Source organism: Cibotium barometz, chromosome 32 (genome assembly GCF_041138505.1).
Source record: "Cibotium barometz isolate CiBa-2024 chromosome 32, ASM4113850v1, whole genome shotgun sequence".
NCBI classification, from domain to species: Eukaryota; Viridiplantae; Streptophyta; class Polypodiopsida; order Cyatheales; family Cibotiaceae; genus Cibotium; species Cibotium barometz.
This window is the reverse complement of record NC_141077.1, coordinates 22,140,511-22,159,979: the sequence shown is the minus strand read 5'-3', so window position 1 is coordinate 22,159,979 and position 19,469 is coordinate 22,140,511. Positions and strand designations below refer to the sequence as shown.

At 41.8% G+C, this 19,469-nt stretch overlaps 1 protein-coding gene across 2 annotated transcripts in view; it reads right to left on the bottom strand.

Moving 5' to 3' along the window:
- LOC147619959 (uncharacterized) overlaps nt 1-1,230 on the bottom strand; it is a 71,694-nt gene extending 70,464 nt beyond the window's left edge. Inside the window, exons 1-2 of one of the 2 annotated variants that reach the window (XM_086825810.1) lie at nt 980-1,230; nt 753-845 (exon numbers count right to left, since the gene is read on the bottom strand). In XM_086825810.1, the coding sequence (XP_086681936.1) occupies nt 753-807 (55 nt within the window). In that variant the 5' untranslated portion in view covers nt 808-845; nt 980-1,230. Of the gene's footprint in view, nt 1-752; nt 867-979 lie in introns of both variants that reach the window. The other variant, XM_086825808.1, reaches the window with a different exon arrangement.
- Nucleotides 1,231-19,469: the final 18,239 nt, after the last annotated feature.

The following is a 19,469-nucleotide window of genomic DNA, read 5'->3' as shown; positions in this document are numbered from 1 at the left end:
CCCTACTCTAGCTTGAAGTCCATTAATGACTTGCATCAATTGCTCAGCAATAGCTTGCGTGAAAAACAACGGTGTATTCATGGGGATAGGCTGAGTAAACAGATTACTGACAAGCCTTGCTACTCCCTCTCATAAATCGCTTGCAAATGGGAAGTTTGCTGTAATTCAGCACCCTAAGACCCCTCCCAATCTACTCGACCTTTGATTGTGCCCTGACAAACTCCTAACAGCAAGAAAGCTATAGGCATCCCGCTTAAAAAGAAGAGAACTTGTGTGGAAGACTCCAACCAAAATGTCCTCTCTATTACAACATTAAGGACTATAAATGCGAACCCCAAGAAAACCAATTCATAGCCTGATACATTTGATCCAATTTGTGGAACCTTTAAGTCTAAGCACCTGTATGGAATCCACTCCATACAGCTAATAACCATGCGATGGCCTTTATGGAGCCTTCGCAAAGTATCCTTTGCGGAATCTGCAAAAACCTCGAGCTTTTACCCAGGGCTAAACCAAATCACCAAACATGTGAACCTTGTAGAAACACTTCTAGCAGCAAATGTAAGCTCTGCAGTTTTTACTTTATCATTCCAGATTTTAACAAGACAGAATTTTGAAATACTTCAGAAATTAATGATCATTATCTCTTTAAAAAGCCCAACGAAGGTGGAAGGCAGAAAAAAACTGTTTTAAGCTTTCTATTTTCCAGAAAGAGGCCCCAGAAAAAAAACAAAAAAACAAAAAATACTCACTTGCCCCAAGGATAATGAGGACCTTGGAAGCTCCAAGAGCTGCGTGAAGCGCCATTGCGAATCGAATGCAGAATCGATCTTTGTCAAGGCAATCTGCATATCGGAAGCGGAAAACTGAAATATCCAACGGTGCCCAGTTCACTAAAACCACAAAAATAAAAGGCCAAAAAAGGGCCACAGGATCGAAGAAAAAAGCTCCAAAACGGGGGTAAACAGTGCAAACAAACCTCGACATGGAGAGAAAGTAAGGGTTTATGGACTACTGTAGTTCTTTTGGCTATGGCGATGCGAGCTTTTTTTCTCTTTAACCCCGATAGGTTTTTTTTTCCCTTTTTGTTGGGTCGACCCCAGGGGTTTACGACCACCACCTACAGTTAGTTAGTTTTTTTTTAGTTTTTTTTTTTTGGGGGGGGGGGGGGGGGGGAGACAAAAATTGCAGCACGACCCTCGTCATAAGGTCGGACGAATGGCATACATTAATCCACCCCACGATGGACTTTGACATTAGCGTGGAATATACTCAGCCTCTCTACGTTTGTTTATTGCATAGCCTTAGTGCGGATTTAAACCTAAAGCAATCTTCCAATTCTGGACTTTGTCATTAGCGTGGAATATACTCAGCCTCTCTAAGTTGTTTCCCTGAGTGTTCACATGTCCCATGCCATGCAGACTGCCGATTGGCCAGATACGGGTTTCATCCCACTGCCTCAAAGTGCAGAAGACAGGTAGAGCTGAGCGTGTCTTCAAAGCCGGGGAGCTCATACGGAGACCCAGACAGGAGAGGATCTAGCCCCATGCTTGATATTTTGGAGAGTGCTATACCATCTCTCTCTCTCTCTCTCTCTCTCTCTCTCTCTCTCTCTCTCTCTCTCTCTCTCTCTCTCTCTCTCTCTCCCCTAAAATGGAGTGTTAGCTAGATAGATCCTTCTACAGTAGGTTAGGGGATGCCTGAAATACCATTGCACCATGTCGGTAGTTAGTATCGTGGGGGATTCAATATTAAATACTAACATGCTAATGTTATTAGTGTATGCACATTTGGGATCATGCTAGTGTTATTGGTATTACGGGTGATTTTGTGTTATATACTAAGGTAGTGTTAGTAGAGTTTATGTTTATGTTATCGTATTTTATCATATTGGGATTGATTGAGGGAAGTTTAATTAATTGTACGTAACTAACATGGTTGGCATTATTGAGTAGGCACTACAAGACAAAGCTGCAGGATTGTGTGTAGCACGTATTTATCATTTGCAGTATCATGCAGAGTTACTTTATTTTTTTGGCCACATGCTGACATCTTATTATGCCACTGCCACTTTTGTATAGTTGGGCATGCTATATTTTGAGCACATGCAAGTTCAAATATTTATGGTTGCAACCTAAGTTGCAATACTTATGGTTTATTTTGTAAAAGACACAGCCAATTTTGTAAAGAAAGCTAATGATGGCTCCTTGGAATTATTTGGAAGAAATATCAAGAAGACGTGTGTTGGAAGTGGAGCCAGTCACGCCAAAGGGGTGGGGGGAGGATTGTGCCCAATGCTTTGTCTTGTGTAATTTTTCTTCATGCTTTCATGCTTTTTCCAAGGTTGATTTATTTGCATGTGGTCGTTCAATTCTAGGTTGAAAGGTATGTGAGAGATGAGAGTTTTTTTGCCATGGTTTATCTATTTGCACGTGGTCATTCAATTCTAGTTTGAAAGGTATGTGAGAGATGAGAGATTTTTTTGCCACGGTTGATTTATTTGCACGTGGTCACATTTCAATTCTAGTTTAAAAGGTAAGTGAGTGGCGAGAGGTTTCTCCTTGTATATCAAGATCATGTTGTACTTTCTTGGCTTAGCTAGCTTGGCGATTACTATTTAGGGGATAAATTCTTCGAATGGGATAAAATTAAGTACATTACTAACCATCTAGTGGAGAGTGTTACTTTACGGTGGAATGTTACCAAGAATAATCATCACAAACCCCAAACTTAGAAGTTGATCAAATGGAATTTTCTTCCACCATAGTATAATGCTAGGGCTAGATAACAGTGAGACATCTTACACCAATTGGAGAAAGTGTCTATGTCCACCTATGTTGATAGATTTTGGCAAACTCTTCTTCAATTGATAGCCATGGACAAAGGTCCATGAGAAGGAGCAAAAGAGGAAATTTATAGTAAGACTTAGACCCAATATTAGAGCCAAATATGTTTAATCCACATTCCCTTAGCTCTACCATTTCTTTAGCCATAAATTATGTGAGGAAAAAGAGGCAAAGAATTTCGAACATCAACTGAAAAAGCCCCATAATTTGGATTCTTTCTAAACATATCCGTTAAACCCATGGGCCAACAATGCCAAGAGGGGTGACACTTCCAGGCCTAATAAAGGAGACTCCAAGCCTTGTGTCATTTGATAATATTACAGGTGCACCATATTGCAATGGACTGTTCAAAGAAGAAGTATAGCAACGTGGCAAAGCTACACATGATCGAGGACAACAAGAAGGATGGTTCATTCCAGTAAGAGGGTAACAATGATCATGAGTATTTTTTATTATGAAGGTAAAACCAAATCTCATTGTCTTTTGAGAATGAAAGAAACTATTAATGGTAAAGATGTTAATATTTAGTATGATGATGGTAGCACACACATGACTTTATTTTTTAAAGAACTATGAGATTGCTTAGAGTCTATTCCCTCGCATTATAAAGTTGAAGTTAATTTCACCAACACAAAGGATAATTGCACTAAGGTAACAATGATCATGAGTATTCTCACTATGAAGGTAAAATCAATTCTCATTGTCTTCTGAGAATGAAAAGACCTATTAATGGTAAAGATGTTAATATTTAGTATGATGATTGTAGCACACATGACTTTATTCCCAGGGATCCTGGGAAATGTGCATACAACGGTGTTGTTCTGCCAAGAATTTTGGTGAGATTCTTGCTGAATCTAAGTTTGCTACTCTGAAAGAATTATGTGATTGCTTAGGGTCTATTCCCTCGCATTATAAAGTTGAAGCTGCTTTCACTAGCACAAAGGATAATTGCACTAAGATATAGGTCTATGCATCAAACCTTATGAGGAGAAAAGGGATTTCCTTATCCACATACTAGAGTCTATTCCGTCACGTTATAAGGTTAAAGCTGCTCTTCACCATCACAAAGGATAATTGCATTAAGGTAGTGAAAGATGGCAAAAAATAATAATGGTAAAGTATGGTACTTATGTTATGTAAACAAGACTTTGAAAAGATAACCAACTCTATTTGAAGCCTGAGAAGAGTAGTTTCTTTCAAGAGTATTAGATTTTTTGTCGTATTCTTTGATGACATACTAGTCTTGTACATATATGAGGAGGAGTTGACTTGTAATACATACTCTTAGGCTCTAGAAACATTATCTTATGGGTTGTTCTGTATTTTGAATCAAGACACACCAAACATTATCTTATGGGTTGTTCTGTATTTTGAATCAAGACTCTTAGGCTCTAGAAACATTATCTTATGGGTTGTTCTGTATTTTGAATCTCCCACTGGCGTTTGACAATCGTCGAAGGTTCGAAACAAGAAATCGATACCAAGCTGTGGGCCCTCGGCTAGTTATAGGATGAGAGGTGTAGCCAATCACCCCGAAACTTGTTGCCAATGTGCAGCAAGACCATCTTGGCTAGTCCGCTCTCCCACTGGCGTTTGACAATCGTCGAAGGTTCGAAACAAGAAGACACACCAAATATGCATCTTTTATTTAGAGTATTTAGCCAATGATCATACAATATACCTTGTAAGGAAAATGTAATGGAGTAGTGCTCTAAGTAGAAGGCCAACATCAGATCTCTACCATAGAGAGTTCATGCCTTGAAGCCATGAAGGATTCCTATGAGAAGGATGTAGATTTTTCAGCTCCTTGGATCTCTAACAATTAGATTCCTAATGGTGAATACTCGTATAATGAAGGATATCTTTTCTTTTAGAAAAGATTATGCATCACACGAACATTCAGACATATTACTTAAAGGAAATGCATCAACCTCCATACATGGGTCATAAAAGGGGCTAAACAAGCAACCAAGAAACATAAAGCCAAATCTTTTAAAGAAGCTAGGTGTTAATAACCACTACGTTGGTTATTATGGCTTTGCTCGCTCAACCTACCATAAGGCTCTTTACCATCTATAGACTTAGTGTACATAGTACTTAAGAGTAGTATTTGAGGTCAGATTATATTTAAGTTTGGCATGTGAGCCGTGAGTCTAGACACATGAGCACATGAGCCATAAGTCTATAAACTTGACCATGGAGGTAGGTATACCTAATATAGTACGGACCACTTATAATAGCCATAAAGACCTATATACAGACACACCTACCCATGTCCTTGGAATATATTCTTGTCATACGGGTGCTTTTTTTGCGAGCAATTACGGGCGAGCAGTTTTGTGAAACTGGTGAGCGGTTGAAATCATAACACATAGGTACCTCTTGTTCCCTACTCTCTTTCACACTCTCTTTCACTCTCTCTCTCTCTCACACAATTCACATGTAGACTCTCTCTCTTTCACTCTCTCTCTCTCACACACAATTCACATGTAGACTCTCTTTGCAATATATCGATAAAGTCACTTCCATACATGAGACATTGAATACAAAATCCATGGAAAACACCAATAAGTGTGCTTGGTTGAAATCGTAACACATAGGACACCTCTCTCTCTCTCTCTCTCTCTCTCTCTCTCTCTCTCTCTCGGGATATTAACACATGTACACACCAACACATTTCACACTCTTACAAGATATTGATAAAAGTCACTTCCATACATGAGACTGTGAATACAAAATCCATGGAAAACAACAATAAATGTTTTTGGAAACCAATGACATGGTTATCACCATGACTTATATTCCATGTGAAGCACCAGCACTACTTGAAGTTGCATGATCTTTATGGTTTGTGTTGGGTCGTGGAGGTCCCCCCCAATTTGGATATTGATATTGGGTTGGTCATGTTAGGCTATGGTATACCATAAGAGTATGGCATCATTGCTGGTGTCATTTCTACTCCTGGTGGTGGTGGATAATAAGCAAGTTATTGGGCTGTATTGGTAGCTCCAGGTGGTGGTGGATAGTAAAAAAAGTTACCGAGCTATAGAAGTAGCACCACGTGGTACATATGAAGCATGTCTTGGAAACCATTGGGGTTGTGACGCCAAGGTTTCTCCAATGAAATTTGAGGTTGCGTGCTTGCTTGAACAATTTTCTTGGATTCTTTACCTTGAAACCACGTGGAAACTAGGTCTATGGGCACATCTTGCAAATGAGCCAACTCTTGATTATAGCACAGCTAATCATTTTATATGCTTATACAATGTCGGCAAAAGCTCCTTGCATGCCTTGGCCTGACACCAGTCCCTACAAAGCAATCGAGTACTAGTTCCCCCTCCATTTTGAAAGTACCAAGGAGCCACCTTGCCAAAATTAAGAAAAACTTAAGATCAATATCTTACATTGTATCAAATCGTTACCAATAAAAAGCGCATAGTGTTTATTCTATACCTTGCAGTCTCAACGGGTCACTCAGCTGCACCCTGTAGTGGTTGATTATCTGTCCCCCCTAACATGAGTGGTTGATTATCTATCCCCCCTAACATGAGTGGTTGATTATCTGTCCCCCTAACATGAGTGGCACGCCTTCCTTTTAGGCGGAGTGACTTACTCAGAAGGTCAGCTTAGTGTAAACCCAAAGGTCGTATAGCAGATGCATCATTACCGTTCACTCTCATATATGTTGGAGGTTGAATGCTTAGTGGGTGTCGAAAAACACCCCAACAATCAACATTATTACATGCACACTCATGACATACACCTCATTTGTTTGAATAATGATTTAGAGTTTTCTTTTAATTTCCCAATACTATAAGAAAAGAAAGTGGTGGTTCATACCTCTTCAAAATCTATCTCGTCAAAGCGATGGTAGTTCTCTTGCAACTCAAGATATAAAGTGTGTTGTAGAGCAAGATCATGTGCTCTGGATGTCTCCACTATGTCGCCAAAATGATCATCGATGCAAGTGATTACGAAGGTTCCATCCTCTCTTAAGAACTCATTGGCAAGAACACATGTAGCCTTAACAAGCTCTTGCTTCCAAATGTTCCAGCAAGGGACTAGTGGAGTGTCTTTATCTATAGGAAACCCTATTGGAAAATCTGCCCACACCATATTTTCGGACTTGTTCAAGCCTCCAATAACCGTTGCCAACCTATTGTAATGCTTGGGAGCCAAGTTAATATTAGAACCCTGTTAGAACTAGAAATAGTTACGTTCAAAATACAAGTTAGGGTTTTCATGCACTTACTGTGAGATGTTTCTCCCAATTATATTGTCGGCTATATCAGTGATGGTTTCCAAAATAGCCATGTGCTTCGGTGATATATTTCAAAACACTTGTATACAAAAAAATAAAACATGGTTACACAATTATAAAGGAAACGATTAGAACAGCTATAAAACAAGGTCAGTGACCATTACTACTTGGAAGACTATCTGAACTATTTGTGTCATTGTCTTCGTCCTCCTTCACCTCCTCATCTTCCGTGTGATCGTCCTCCTCTAAATCATCATCATCCTCCTCGTCTTTGCTTTACGACCTTTCTTTTGTGTCATTGTCTTCGTCCTCCTTCACCTCCTCATCTTCCGTGTGATCGTCCTCCTCTAAATCATCATCATCCTCCTCGTCTTTGCTTTACGACCTTTCTTTTCTTTGTGACTTTCCTCCTTTTGCGGACCAATTCTCTCCACATTTGACTTGCCACCCTTTTTTTGGTGTCAATATTAGTTGCACCTTTGTCTCGCCCACTTGCATCTTTTGCGACATTTGTAGGCAATGCTTCCCCACTACCTACCCTAGTTACACCTTTGTCTCGCCCACTTGCATCTTTTGCAACATTTGTAGGCAATGCTTCCCCACTACCTACCCTAGTTACACCTTTCTTGCCATGGCTTTGTAGGTTTCTTGGATCCCTCAACTCCATACCGCTTAGGTTGATGTAGACCTACTTCACAAAATTACATCAACAAATCATGGAGCACGACATGCAATATATCACATGGAGCAAGGCATGGATAATACCTTTCCACAAGGCCTGTCCCATTGGCATAATCTAACCACCATGGGCATAAACTCCATACTTCTTTTCCGGCAAGTTCTTCTATCTAGATTTCTGGATATATGCCATTATCCTCAACCTCACTCAACACCCACTCATATGCGGGATGACAAAGCTCGGGGAAAGAAACTATGCCCTTCATCAAAACCCACCACTTGGTAATAAATAAAACAATTCAGAAGTAGTCTTATCAGCATACATATACTTGGTGCACAAGCTTGTGGAATGAAATATTCTGTTCTAAGCATACCTATATATGGTGTGTCTTACTGCACACATGAGGTATGGCTAAGCTAATGCTGTGACCGCCGAAGACCGCATTGCTTTTTTCCAAGATACAAATGCGGTGTTGAAGTGTTTTGCTTTGAAATTGCTCAAATAATCTTGTAAGGACATTATTCCCTTTGATTCTTTTCACATGAACCTCCCACAAGATTGGCTTCTCTTCTTCCATTTTGCACTTCATATCAAGTGATGTGGTTACTAAGTGATGCCAATATACGTGCTTGTTGAAGAATGCACGGAATGTAAGTTCTCCGCACTATATACATGCAGTTTTCATGGCATTCTCTCCTTTTGCAATTATTTGAACCATTTTTCTCTTTCTACAAAAATAGAGTAACCATACATTACACTGTCAAACATTATTTTAACCATACTTACTCATTTGGAGGTAAGCTCGAGCGGGCAATGAGTTGCAGCTTCTCTATTATGAATTGTTGCTGCTTCTCGTGCCAATCCTGGTACTTAAATATAACATCAAAGAAATCCTTTCCATTTGCAAGATTTGCGATGGCTGTGAATGTGTACCCATTTTTTCATGAAAATTAGCTTTGTTTCCTTTAAGTAATTCTGGTACACTTTCTCCTCATCTTCTTTGCGTTCCCCTTCCTTAGACAATTCTCTAGTTTTAGTATGAATCATCTTCTCAAATTCATCTTGAAATTATAAATCAAGATGGAAAATTATAAGAGGATTCAAGCTAAAATTGGGGTTAAAGAAAACTCGAGCATAAATATTACTTGAAAAACAAATTGGGATAAACAGTGCCATTGGAGCACCGAACCAACTTGGTTTGCCCACTTTTTTATTATTGTAAGTGTTAACCTATGACGGACATTGAGATGTACTATGTTTTACGTCATGTAATTAATTTAAATATTTTGAGTCATGGGCCGGACTTGTCAGCACCATATGTAAAGGATAAAGGGATTGGGTGATCGCCGATGAGAGGCGCACCTTGAATATCAGCAGGATAAGGGTTAGGATTGGCCGGCCATGTATGGGCGCCCATGTGTGAACGGCTAAGTCACCTATAAGAGTCAAATGTAACCCTAAAACTCTCATTCTCATGTGTTGAATACAAGTGTGCTTTTGCCTTATCTTCTCGTGCCCCTTCTCCTGTGTATGTGTGTGTGTGTGAGAGAGAGAGAGAGAGAGAGAGAGAGAGAGAGAGCGATCGAGCACTATGTGGCGGCACGGCGGCGGCGAGGCGGAAGAGTGGCGACGGCGGCTCCTTCTTCACTGCTGCGAAGACGGCGAGAATCCTTCACGGGGGCGGTTTGAGTGGTGAGTGACACACCTTTGCTTTTTGTTTGAGCTTGCTAGGTTTCTGGTTGTATGCTTGCAGCCATTCGTGGCTCATATACGGTGTTCGGCAAGTCCAGCTCCGACTTGTGCGACAAAAGCGCACATTTTTGGCGTCACTGTCGGGGAGATGCCCTGCACCAAGCTCCAGTTTGTAACCCGAGCTGCTGCGTGAAGTGAAATTTACACTGTAGGAAAGGCGATTGTGTGTATGTTTTTGGCGTTTTCTGTGTTCTGCAATTTGTTTCTGCAATTTTGGTTTTCCTGGTTATTGTCTTGTTCTGCACCCTGTTATATGGCTTTCTGCGCTGTGCGCGTGAGAAGACGAACGAGGGGATTTCTGAATCCCTAGGCCTGCGCTGTGTGTGAACAGCGTCGCGACCAAGCCCAAACCCTAGAAAACCTTTAAAAATAATTTTAAAAAACTAAAATTAAAAAATTAAAAAAAATAATTAAAAATATTTTTTTAATTAAAAAAACAAACGTGTTGAGATGAAAGATTTTTTATTTGGAGAAAAAATTTTTGAAAAGAAAAAACCCCCAATCGACCCCAACCTCGGCTTTGGTCTCAGTCTTTTGATATATATATATAGGAGAGTGAGCCTCCATAGCTTTCTTTCAAGTGAGAGCTTAAGGGAAGTGGAGCTCTATATGTAGCTCACCCCCCAAGGAGTGAAGTGAGCATGTGGGATAAAGCCTTCACCCTTTCCTCCACAAGCAAATAGGCCTTCACCCCTTTCCCCACAAGCAAATAGACTGTTTTGAGGACCACAGGAGCTCTGGTTAGGTGAACACTGTGCTGTAAAGCACGCCAGGACCCTTTTAACCATACGCTCGTCTCGAGCTATCACACGCCCTAGTTCAGGTTCGACCATAAGTAAGGGGGTTAAAAACGGGTTAAAAACAATATAAAAACAAGTAAAAACGGGGTGCGAAACACCTAAGAAACCACTTGTGTGGGCTTCAAGGGTAGTTACCAATGCCCGTAGGGTACCCACGTCACATGCATCTACGCTCTGGTCGGGTGCTAGAGTCTGAGCCACTAGAAAGCGTTTCAGTTTACGCAAGCTCACACCATCCCTCTACGTTAGCATCTTGGCCTTCAGCTGGAACCCAAGGAAGTGCAACCCAAGATCCACGAATAGTGGATAGTGACTCGTCCTCTGACTCAAAAGCCATGGAAGGGCACCTTACCAAGAACCCTGAGGAGGCAAGCCAAAACATGCCAGTGTGGGCCCCACAACAAGGATCTAGCATGTTTAGTCGTCTAATAGAGACTTTTAGTAGAGCTACACGCTCTGAACATGCGACAAGCGAAGTAAATGAAGAGGGAGGGGTAGTGGATTCGCCATTCACATCTCATGTAGACCCTACCCTCCCAAAGAGTGTCCATGTGGATATTCTACCCACTTCATTTAATGAAGGCCCTACTACTGAGCTACCACCTTCTGACACTCTCCCTAAAGTAGAGGTCTTTAGGAGTCAATCCATAAGAAGTGACATTACGTCCACTTCAAGAGAACCGTTTGGCACTCCAAGTCTAGATGGGATATTTCTCAATGAAAATTGGGAATATGATCTACACAGAGAGACTCTAACTGACCTATACACGGGTTATACATACCATGTAGGTTGGTTAGAAGTCATACGATCTACATCTAGTGCCACTAATCTAGAGGAGCAACAACAAATGATATGTGAGGTTATTCATAGAATTATCCAATTCGAGAGGCAAAATAGGGGAGTGAACCTAGTTTCCACTGGCCCTATGAAATTTTTGGATACGGGTAAGGCCAAACAACCAACTCTGTCACAATTGGAGACTCCCTCGGTGAGTCCCATAGACCCTTCGTATGTTGTTTCACCTGGAGTCTCAATGCAGGTTGAGCCCACGAGCAGTAACTTTAGCTTTTCAACCTTGGCTCAACTTTCCATTAAGGAATCCACAATGCCTACCCCAATGATGAGCATGACAGAAAGCGCACCTGTTACCACTGTAGTTAGTACGACACCGCTATTTAGTGGAATAGTACCTACAACAGTGCGTGCCAGTGCCTATCGACCATATGTACCTATCGCTACTCATGCTCATGTAGCTCCTACGCCTCTTAGTATGCCAATGGCGTATGCTCCACAACCGCCTTATCACAACCCTTATCCAAGAGGAGCTAGGCCTAATCACATATCACATCCTATGTCAGCTGCCTACATACCAAGACCAACGCCAACTCCTATTAACCAGGCTATCCCAGAAGTGCCTCCACCAGCTATGCTTGCTCACCTAGGTGATCTCGTAGCGTTTGCTTAGACGATCGGACGATCTATTGCGGAAAACATGCGGGGCATGCCTGAGAGAGAACCCTGAAGCAAGGCGGTACAAGTGGCTAAGCTCACTCAGAACTTCAGTGGTGGTAACGAGGATGTTAGGAAGCACATTGAAGTCTTCGAACACGTGTGTGATTCCTTGGAAGAGCACAATGAGCTGCATAAGTGTAAAGCCTTAGGCTTAGCCTTGAGTGGGAAGGCCGGAGATTGGTATCGAACCTTAAGGGTTGAAGAGCGCACTCACTACCCCACTCTCAAGAGATTGTTCTTAAAAGAATACATACGTGAGGGTGTGCTTTGGGGAGTAGCATCTCAACTCCAAAAAGCTGAACGCGAGGAAGGGGAGTCAGTGAGAGACTTTATTAGTCGATTGAAGCACCTAAATTCTCGCTGCACTCCCGATGAGCGCTTCAATAACAACCAACTGCTCGATAGATTCATCCGTGGATTGCGCCACGAGGACATATACAATGGCTTAGTCATTAGAGGTCTTACAACGTGGGAAGCAGTCACTGCCAATGCAATCCAGTTAGAAGACAACTTGATGATTGCAGGTAAAAAGGTGTCTTCGGAGACAAAATTCGTTAGTTCGCAAGTATTTGGGCACGAGCCAATGATGGTAAAACCTATTGCCAAGGAGCCGAAGATATCCGAAATGTCTGTGACCGACCTTACTAAGGCTTTCTAAGAATACTTTAGGGGTAATCGAGCTCCTCAAAATAGCCATATGTACCCAAGAAGAGAGCAACAATGGTGTTCGGTTTGCTTAGGACCACATAGCACGAGTGAATGTCCCACATTCAGAGTTAAATTCAATGGAAATTGCAATGCATGTGGTAAATATAGCCATCAATCTAAGGATTGCCTAGTACTTAAGCGTATGTTGGCAAATCAGGCACCACTAGCCTGGTCAAACACACCTCAAGTACCCGCGCTGATGCCTGCACAACCTGTCGAGCAACCGTCACAGCACATAGTTCCAAGGAACCCGAATGTAGTCCAGTCTGTGCTGTTACCACTGCCAGTGCTAGGACCACAACCTCCACATCCAAGGATTACCCCAATAAACCAGATGGGTTGTGAGTCACATAATGCGTGTGGGGATTATGAAGAAGAGATAGACCCCACTGCTTCATATGGGATTGATACGTTTGAAATGACTCCCCAGTACTACATGGAGGATCATTTTGGGCAAGTCAAGCATGTATATCAAGCGGTTGCTCTCGCCACAAGAGGGCAAAACCTTAATACCTTGGCGAGGAGACCACCTCTTCAATGCTACGATTATGGTGGACCTCATCGTGTAGCGGAGTGCCCTAATAGGCTACAGAAGATCGCTACTCAGATGCAACCAAATCAAGGGAGCACATCGGGAATGCCGGTACTTACATGTAATCGTTGTGGCATAGATCATTTGATCGCTCAATGTCCACATAATCCTAGTGCACCCAAGATTATGCCATTGAATTTGGTTGAGGTCACCAACGGAAGAAGCTGCACTTAAGAAGCTTCTTAAAGAATTCAAGGACATATTTTCTTGGACATATCATGATATGAAGGGTGTTCCATCCTCTGTGGTGCAACACACGATTCCAATGGTTAGCACTGCTAAACTAGTCCAGCAACGTCCCTACCCAATGAATCCTAAGTATGCAAAGATTGTACAGGAGGAAATTGAAAAGCTTATAAAATGTGGATTCATATACCCAATTGAGCACTCAGAATGGGTTTCTCCGATAGTCATCGTACCAAAGAAGAATGGGAAACTCAGAGTGTATGTTGATAATGCAGCCACCAAAAGGGATCATTACCCCTTGTCGTATTCTGAACATGTGCTTGAAAGAGTTGCAGGCAAGGAGGCATATAGCTTTTTAGATGGGTACTCTGGTTACAATCAGATCACAATTACAGTAGAGGACCAAGCTAAAACATCATTTATCATGGAGTTTGGAGTGTTTGCCTTTCGTGTCATGGCTTTTGGCTTGACCAATGTGCCTGCAACATTCCAACGATTGATAAACACAGCCTTTAAGGAATATCTAAGGGACTTTTGTGAAGCTTTCTTAGACGATCTTTGTGTTCATTCCTCTTGGGATGAGCACTTGATGTGTTTACGAAAAATATTTGAAAGGTGTAGATTATATCGCATCTCATTAAATCCTTTCAAATGCCAATTCTGGGTTAAACACGGAGTTATCTTAGGGCATATAGTGTCCAAAAATGGGATTTCCACCGACGAGAGTAAAATCAAGGTCATTCTGGAATTGCCCCCACCCACCAACTATAAGGGAGTCCAACGCTTTATGGGCCATGTTGGTTATTATCGAAGGTTTATTCTATTCTTCACCGAGATAGCTCGACCATTGTATAAGCTTCTCATCAAGTTTAATTGGACCGAAGATTGTGACCGTGCCTATGAGCTATTAAAGAAGGCCTTGGTGAGTGCTCCAATCTTGAGAATGCCTAACTGGGATTTAATCTTCCATGTGCATATTGATGCATCAAACTTTGCTATTGGGTGTGTGTTAACTCAACCTGGAGAACACAAACTAGACTACCCCATTAGCTTTGCCAGTCGCCAGTTGAACGATGCTGAGATGAACTACACCACTACGGAGCGAGAAGGGTTGGCAATGATATATGCAGCAGTAAGGAAATTTCGTTATTACCTCCTTGCCACCAAGTTTGTTTTCTATGTGGATCATCAAGCATTGTTGTATCTGGTAAACAAACCATGCTCCATAGGAAGAATCACACGATGGTTATTGATTCTTCTTGAGTTTGATTTCACTGTTGTTGTGAGACCTGGCAAAAAACATGTCATGGCTGATCATTTGTCATGCATACCTAATGGTGAGGCTCCTATGGGAGTTGATGATGACTTACCTGATACTTCCTTGTTCATGGTGGAGACAATGCCTGAATGGAGTGAGAAGATTGTTAACTTTTTGGTTAATGGCTTCCCACCCAAGGAGCTTCGTAAAGATCTAGCTCGAAAGCCGATCAAGGAATGCGAACCTTATTGCCTGATAGCCGGGACTCTTTATAAAAGAGGAAAGGATGACGTTCTTAGGCGTTGTGCCCGAGAGGATGAGTATCTATACATTTTGCTAGAGGCACATATGGGCGTAGCCGGTGGTCACTTCTCAGGAGACTTAACTACGCGAAAGATCTTACAATCAGGGTATTGGTGGCCCACTATGTTCCAAGATGCATAACTTTTTGTAAAGGGTTGCGATGAATGCCAACGATACAAGAAACCCCAGCGGAAAGATCAGATGCCCCTACATCCAATCAAAGTAAACCAACCATTTGAAAAGTGGGGTTTAGACTTTGTAGGTCCAATTAGCCCAGCGGCCCGCAACACACAATCTCGCTATATTATTGTGGCCACTGACTATATGACCAAATGGGCTGCGACACGTAAGGCAGATGCAAGGACAACAGCCAAGTTCCTCTTTGAAAATATAATCACACGACAAGATCTTAATCTCTGTTTTGACAAAGACAGTTGAAGCTCATCGCACGGATTGGGATCTAAAGCTTATGACAGCTTTATGGGCCTATCGTACTGCGTACAAAGTGGCTATTAATTGCACACCATTCAAAATGGTATATGGCCAAGAAGCAGTCATGCCGTGGGAATTTGTCATTCCTAGTCTTCGTGTTGCTACTCAAGAGGGTTGGAATGGTAACCCCTTAGTAGAGCGTCTATATATCCTTGAGCGGCTAAACGAAGAAAGATAATTGGCTGTGTACAATGCCCTTGTGGAGAAGGATAGAAGGAAAAAATAGTTTGATCGACAAGGACATCAAGGTTGGGGATAAAGTCCTGATGTATGGAGTGCGTAAGGAAAAGAAGAAGCTCAAATATGCTGGTAAGGGACCGTATAGAGTATGTGAAATTACCCCGCAAGGTACCATCAGAGTGGAGACTCTCGACGGAGTTGAAACCATTGGATTCCTTAATGGGAGTAAATTCAAAAGATACTATGACCCCCTGAGCCAAGAGGAGTTACATGCAATCCATCAGAAGAAGGCAGCTAAAGAACAAGCTGAGCTTAAGAAGATACAAGCAAGAATTGAAGCCAAAGAACGTCAACAGCGTGCTAGGCGCCAACGAGAAGCCAACTTGGGGATTACGCAAGCATTTTTCGAGGAGGCGGAGGAGGATTCACTAGAATTTGACCCGCCTCTAAGATACCTAATTGAGTTATAGAGTCCTTACGGGCGAGGTGCTGTATAATGCATTATTGGATACAAGAGCTGAACACAATTTGTTATCATATGGTGTGTGGTGTCAACTTGGAAAACCACCTTTATCCAAGAGTGCTATCCAAGTTAAAGGAATCAACAAGAAAAAAACCCATGTCTCAGGAATTCTGCACACTCCGGTTGCCTATGACAAGGGGACCGTAATTCAAAGCTTTTTGGTTATGCCTGCTGGTACCATGGAAGGGACTATAAACTTAGGGCGCAAATGGATGTTGGCCACCAAGTGCAATATCGATTGGGCAGCCAGACGAGTCACAACGCAAGAACCAACACTCAGTATGACCGCTCAAAATCCCGCTCCTAAGCCATCGACTCTGGACAAAATGCTGGATAACAAAAAATCACAAAGTCCAGTGGCAAAACCATCTTTGATTGTTTGCCACCCCTCTAACTCTTCAACGTCAAGAGTGGAAACAGGCAGTGTGGTCTCCAAGGTTCCGCTTACTATGCCAAAGAGTACATACAAATGGGTCCCAAAAGCTTCGTTAACAGCTACTTCCCCTGCTCAATCTCGTTTAGACAAGAAGCCTCGTAGAAGGAAAGCAGCTACCCACCCGAGAAAGGGCAATGTAACATCATGATGGATCCCTAAAAAATTATTAGTAGCCCAAGGGTATTACGAAGGAAATGACCAGATTTGGTCCCTAAGCATAAGCTGAATCCTTCTACATCACCTGTAAAACCTTGCAAACCAAATGTTGCCACCCCAACGACAATTCAAGACCGTGGTAAAGGAAAGGTAACAGAGTGCTCCGCACCACTTCTTCCAGAGCTAGTTTGGATTCCCAAACGATATCGATCAATACCACCTAGCTCAGGAAGGGGGGAGCCACATGAAGCTTCTAGCTCCTCATGCCAGGCACACGTTGATATAGAAGTTTCTTCATGCTCACTCTTGTCAACACCCAACAAGAGACCAATGAGTCTATGTCTCCCTTTGTAAAGGTATCGTCGGAAGCCATTTCCTCCATTCGTCAATGGGAGCGTACACTACCATCTCTGCAATTTGATGTAGCCACAAGGGTCATAAAAAGCTATCTTCCCACATCACCACCTATGACCTGCTGGACAAATTGGTTCCAAGAGGCTGCAACATCATTGCAAAAAATATGATCTACCCAAGGAAAGGGGGAGCATGTACTCATGCTCGCATTCTAATGCTTCCTCCCTAACCTTCTCCCCTGACCATTTAAATGCCAAATTCAAGGGGATGTATATATATAGCTTCATACATAAAAAAGAAAAGAAAAGAAAAACAAAAAATAGTAAAAAGAGCAAGAGCACATTAAGAGCAAAAATATCCGTATACAATCAGGAACTAGATTGACTTGTCATAAACCTATTGATGCTATATCTGTGTTTGCAGATATGGCAGATGCACGATCATCACACACTTCATCCACTCCCACCTTTGGTGAGAGGTATCATCTGTACCTTTCTCAAATATTTCACATGTGCTATCCAATAATTAAAACTGAATTGGATCATATAGATGTACCAGCCAGAGAGGAAAATGTTGAGGAATTAGAATGGCTAATATGCCTATTGACCATGTGACTGACCCCTACTCCGTAGAGGACATATCCCCGACGATAGCCCAAGACTTTCCTTTTCCACAAGATGACTATCCTCGCATGGTTACATTCTTGATGAGTTTATGTGGATGGGAAAACGAAAACGATATATCTAATGACGATGAATGGATGGATGAAACTCACGGCACTACTGAGACTGACTTTATTTATTTGGATGATGCAGATAGAGGCTTAGCCTTAGGGCTAGAGCCAGGACTCTACAACATCCTCTTACCATATCCTCAGTAGTAGTGTGGTGACTAGTAGGTAGGTTAGTGTTTTCAAGTTTTTTCTAGTTTGGAGTCCTTAAACGAGTCTTTAATTTTTCACACTGATGTGCCTCTCGAGGTATAGTGCTTGTTAGTTGGTTGTACAGGTTGAAAAGTTTGAGGTGGGTTCGCTTTCAAGTCCTGAGATAGCCGCAATGCTCATACATAAATATCTCATCAAATTGCGGGCATTTCTCTCATTGAATCAAGGAGATCTCCAAAATACAGGTGTAATTCTTCCATACCCACTCTCTTTCGTTTTTACTGTTCAATTAATTGCATGAACTGAAGACATGACCACATGGAACTTGTCAAAGTACTACTTAGTTTTTGAAGTTGCGTGACATGCTAGTGTAAATCATTAATGAGCTTAACCTTATTGGCTATATTCTTGAGAATGCATGAAGTCTTTAGTTAACCTGGAATATGGTTGTCTTAAGTCTAGGGTTATAACCATCTTAATGTTTGAACAACCTGGTTGTGTGTGTGGTGACCTCTAGGACAAAGCTTTTACCCCTTTGTCGAAAGGATGCAAGAACACATTATAGTTCAAGAGCGAAGATCAAAAGAAAAGAAAAAAGCCCTACAATAAATGGCAATGCAAGTTTATTATGTGCTCTAATGTTGGCCTATCGCCTTATTGACACTTGGTAGGCGAGGAGTATTCTACTCCAAACCGATGCCTTGGTTGGTTGGGGGTAGCCTTGCCTAAGGTGAACTAATAGATTCCTGGATAATGCTTTATGTTAAACATGGTACCAGGATCGATGTTAGTTTTGCCTTAGGGAGGTCGCCATTGTGTGTAAAAATTGTCACGTGCAAAAAGAAATAAAGGCAAAAGGCTCCTGTAACTCTGATGTTTCGTGTGTCCCTAGCTCGTGGTATTAACTTGTTCTTAGAGTAGACACATTGTGGTCATCTGTTTATTTATTAAGCTTGGTTATTTTCCTTGACTTAGGCCAGTTATAAACCTTGATTAACCTTTGACATCTTGCTAACTCTTGATTTACTTTCAATAATTTTAAACTCCTGTTAATTGGCTACACTAGCTCATTCATGTGACCCCTTAAACTAAGTTCTCATAGCAACATCCAGTGTGGTCTAACATGCTTGAATTTATTACACTTTATATCTTTTGAATTCCAGCATACTTTCACTCTACTTCCCTGTTTTGCAGACGGTCTACCACAACAAACCCTATCAAGCTTACCATACCATAGCTTCCGAGGACGGAATCTACATCAGGAAGGGGGGCATGTTAACCTATGAGACGGACATTGAGACATACTATGTTTTACGTCATGTAATTAATTTAAATATTTTGAGTCATGGGCCGGACTTGTCGGCACCATATGTAAAGGATAAAGGGATTGGGTGATCGCCGATGAGAGGCGCACCTTGAATATCAGCAGGATAAGGGTTAGGATCGGCCGGCCATGTATGGGCGCCCATGTGTGAACGGCTAAGTCACCTATAAGAGTCAAATATAACCCTAAAACTCTCATTCTCATGTGTTGAATACAAGTGTGC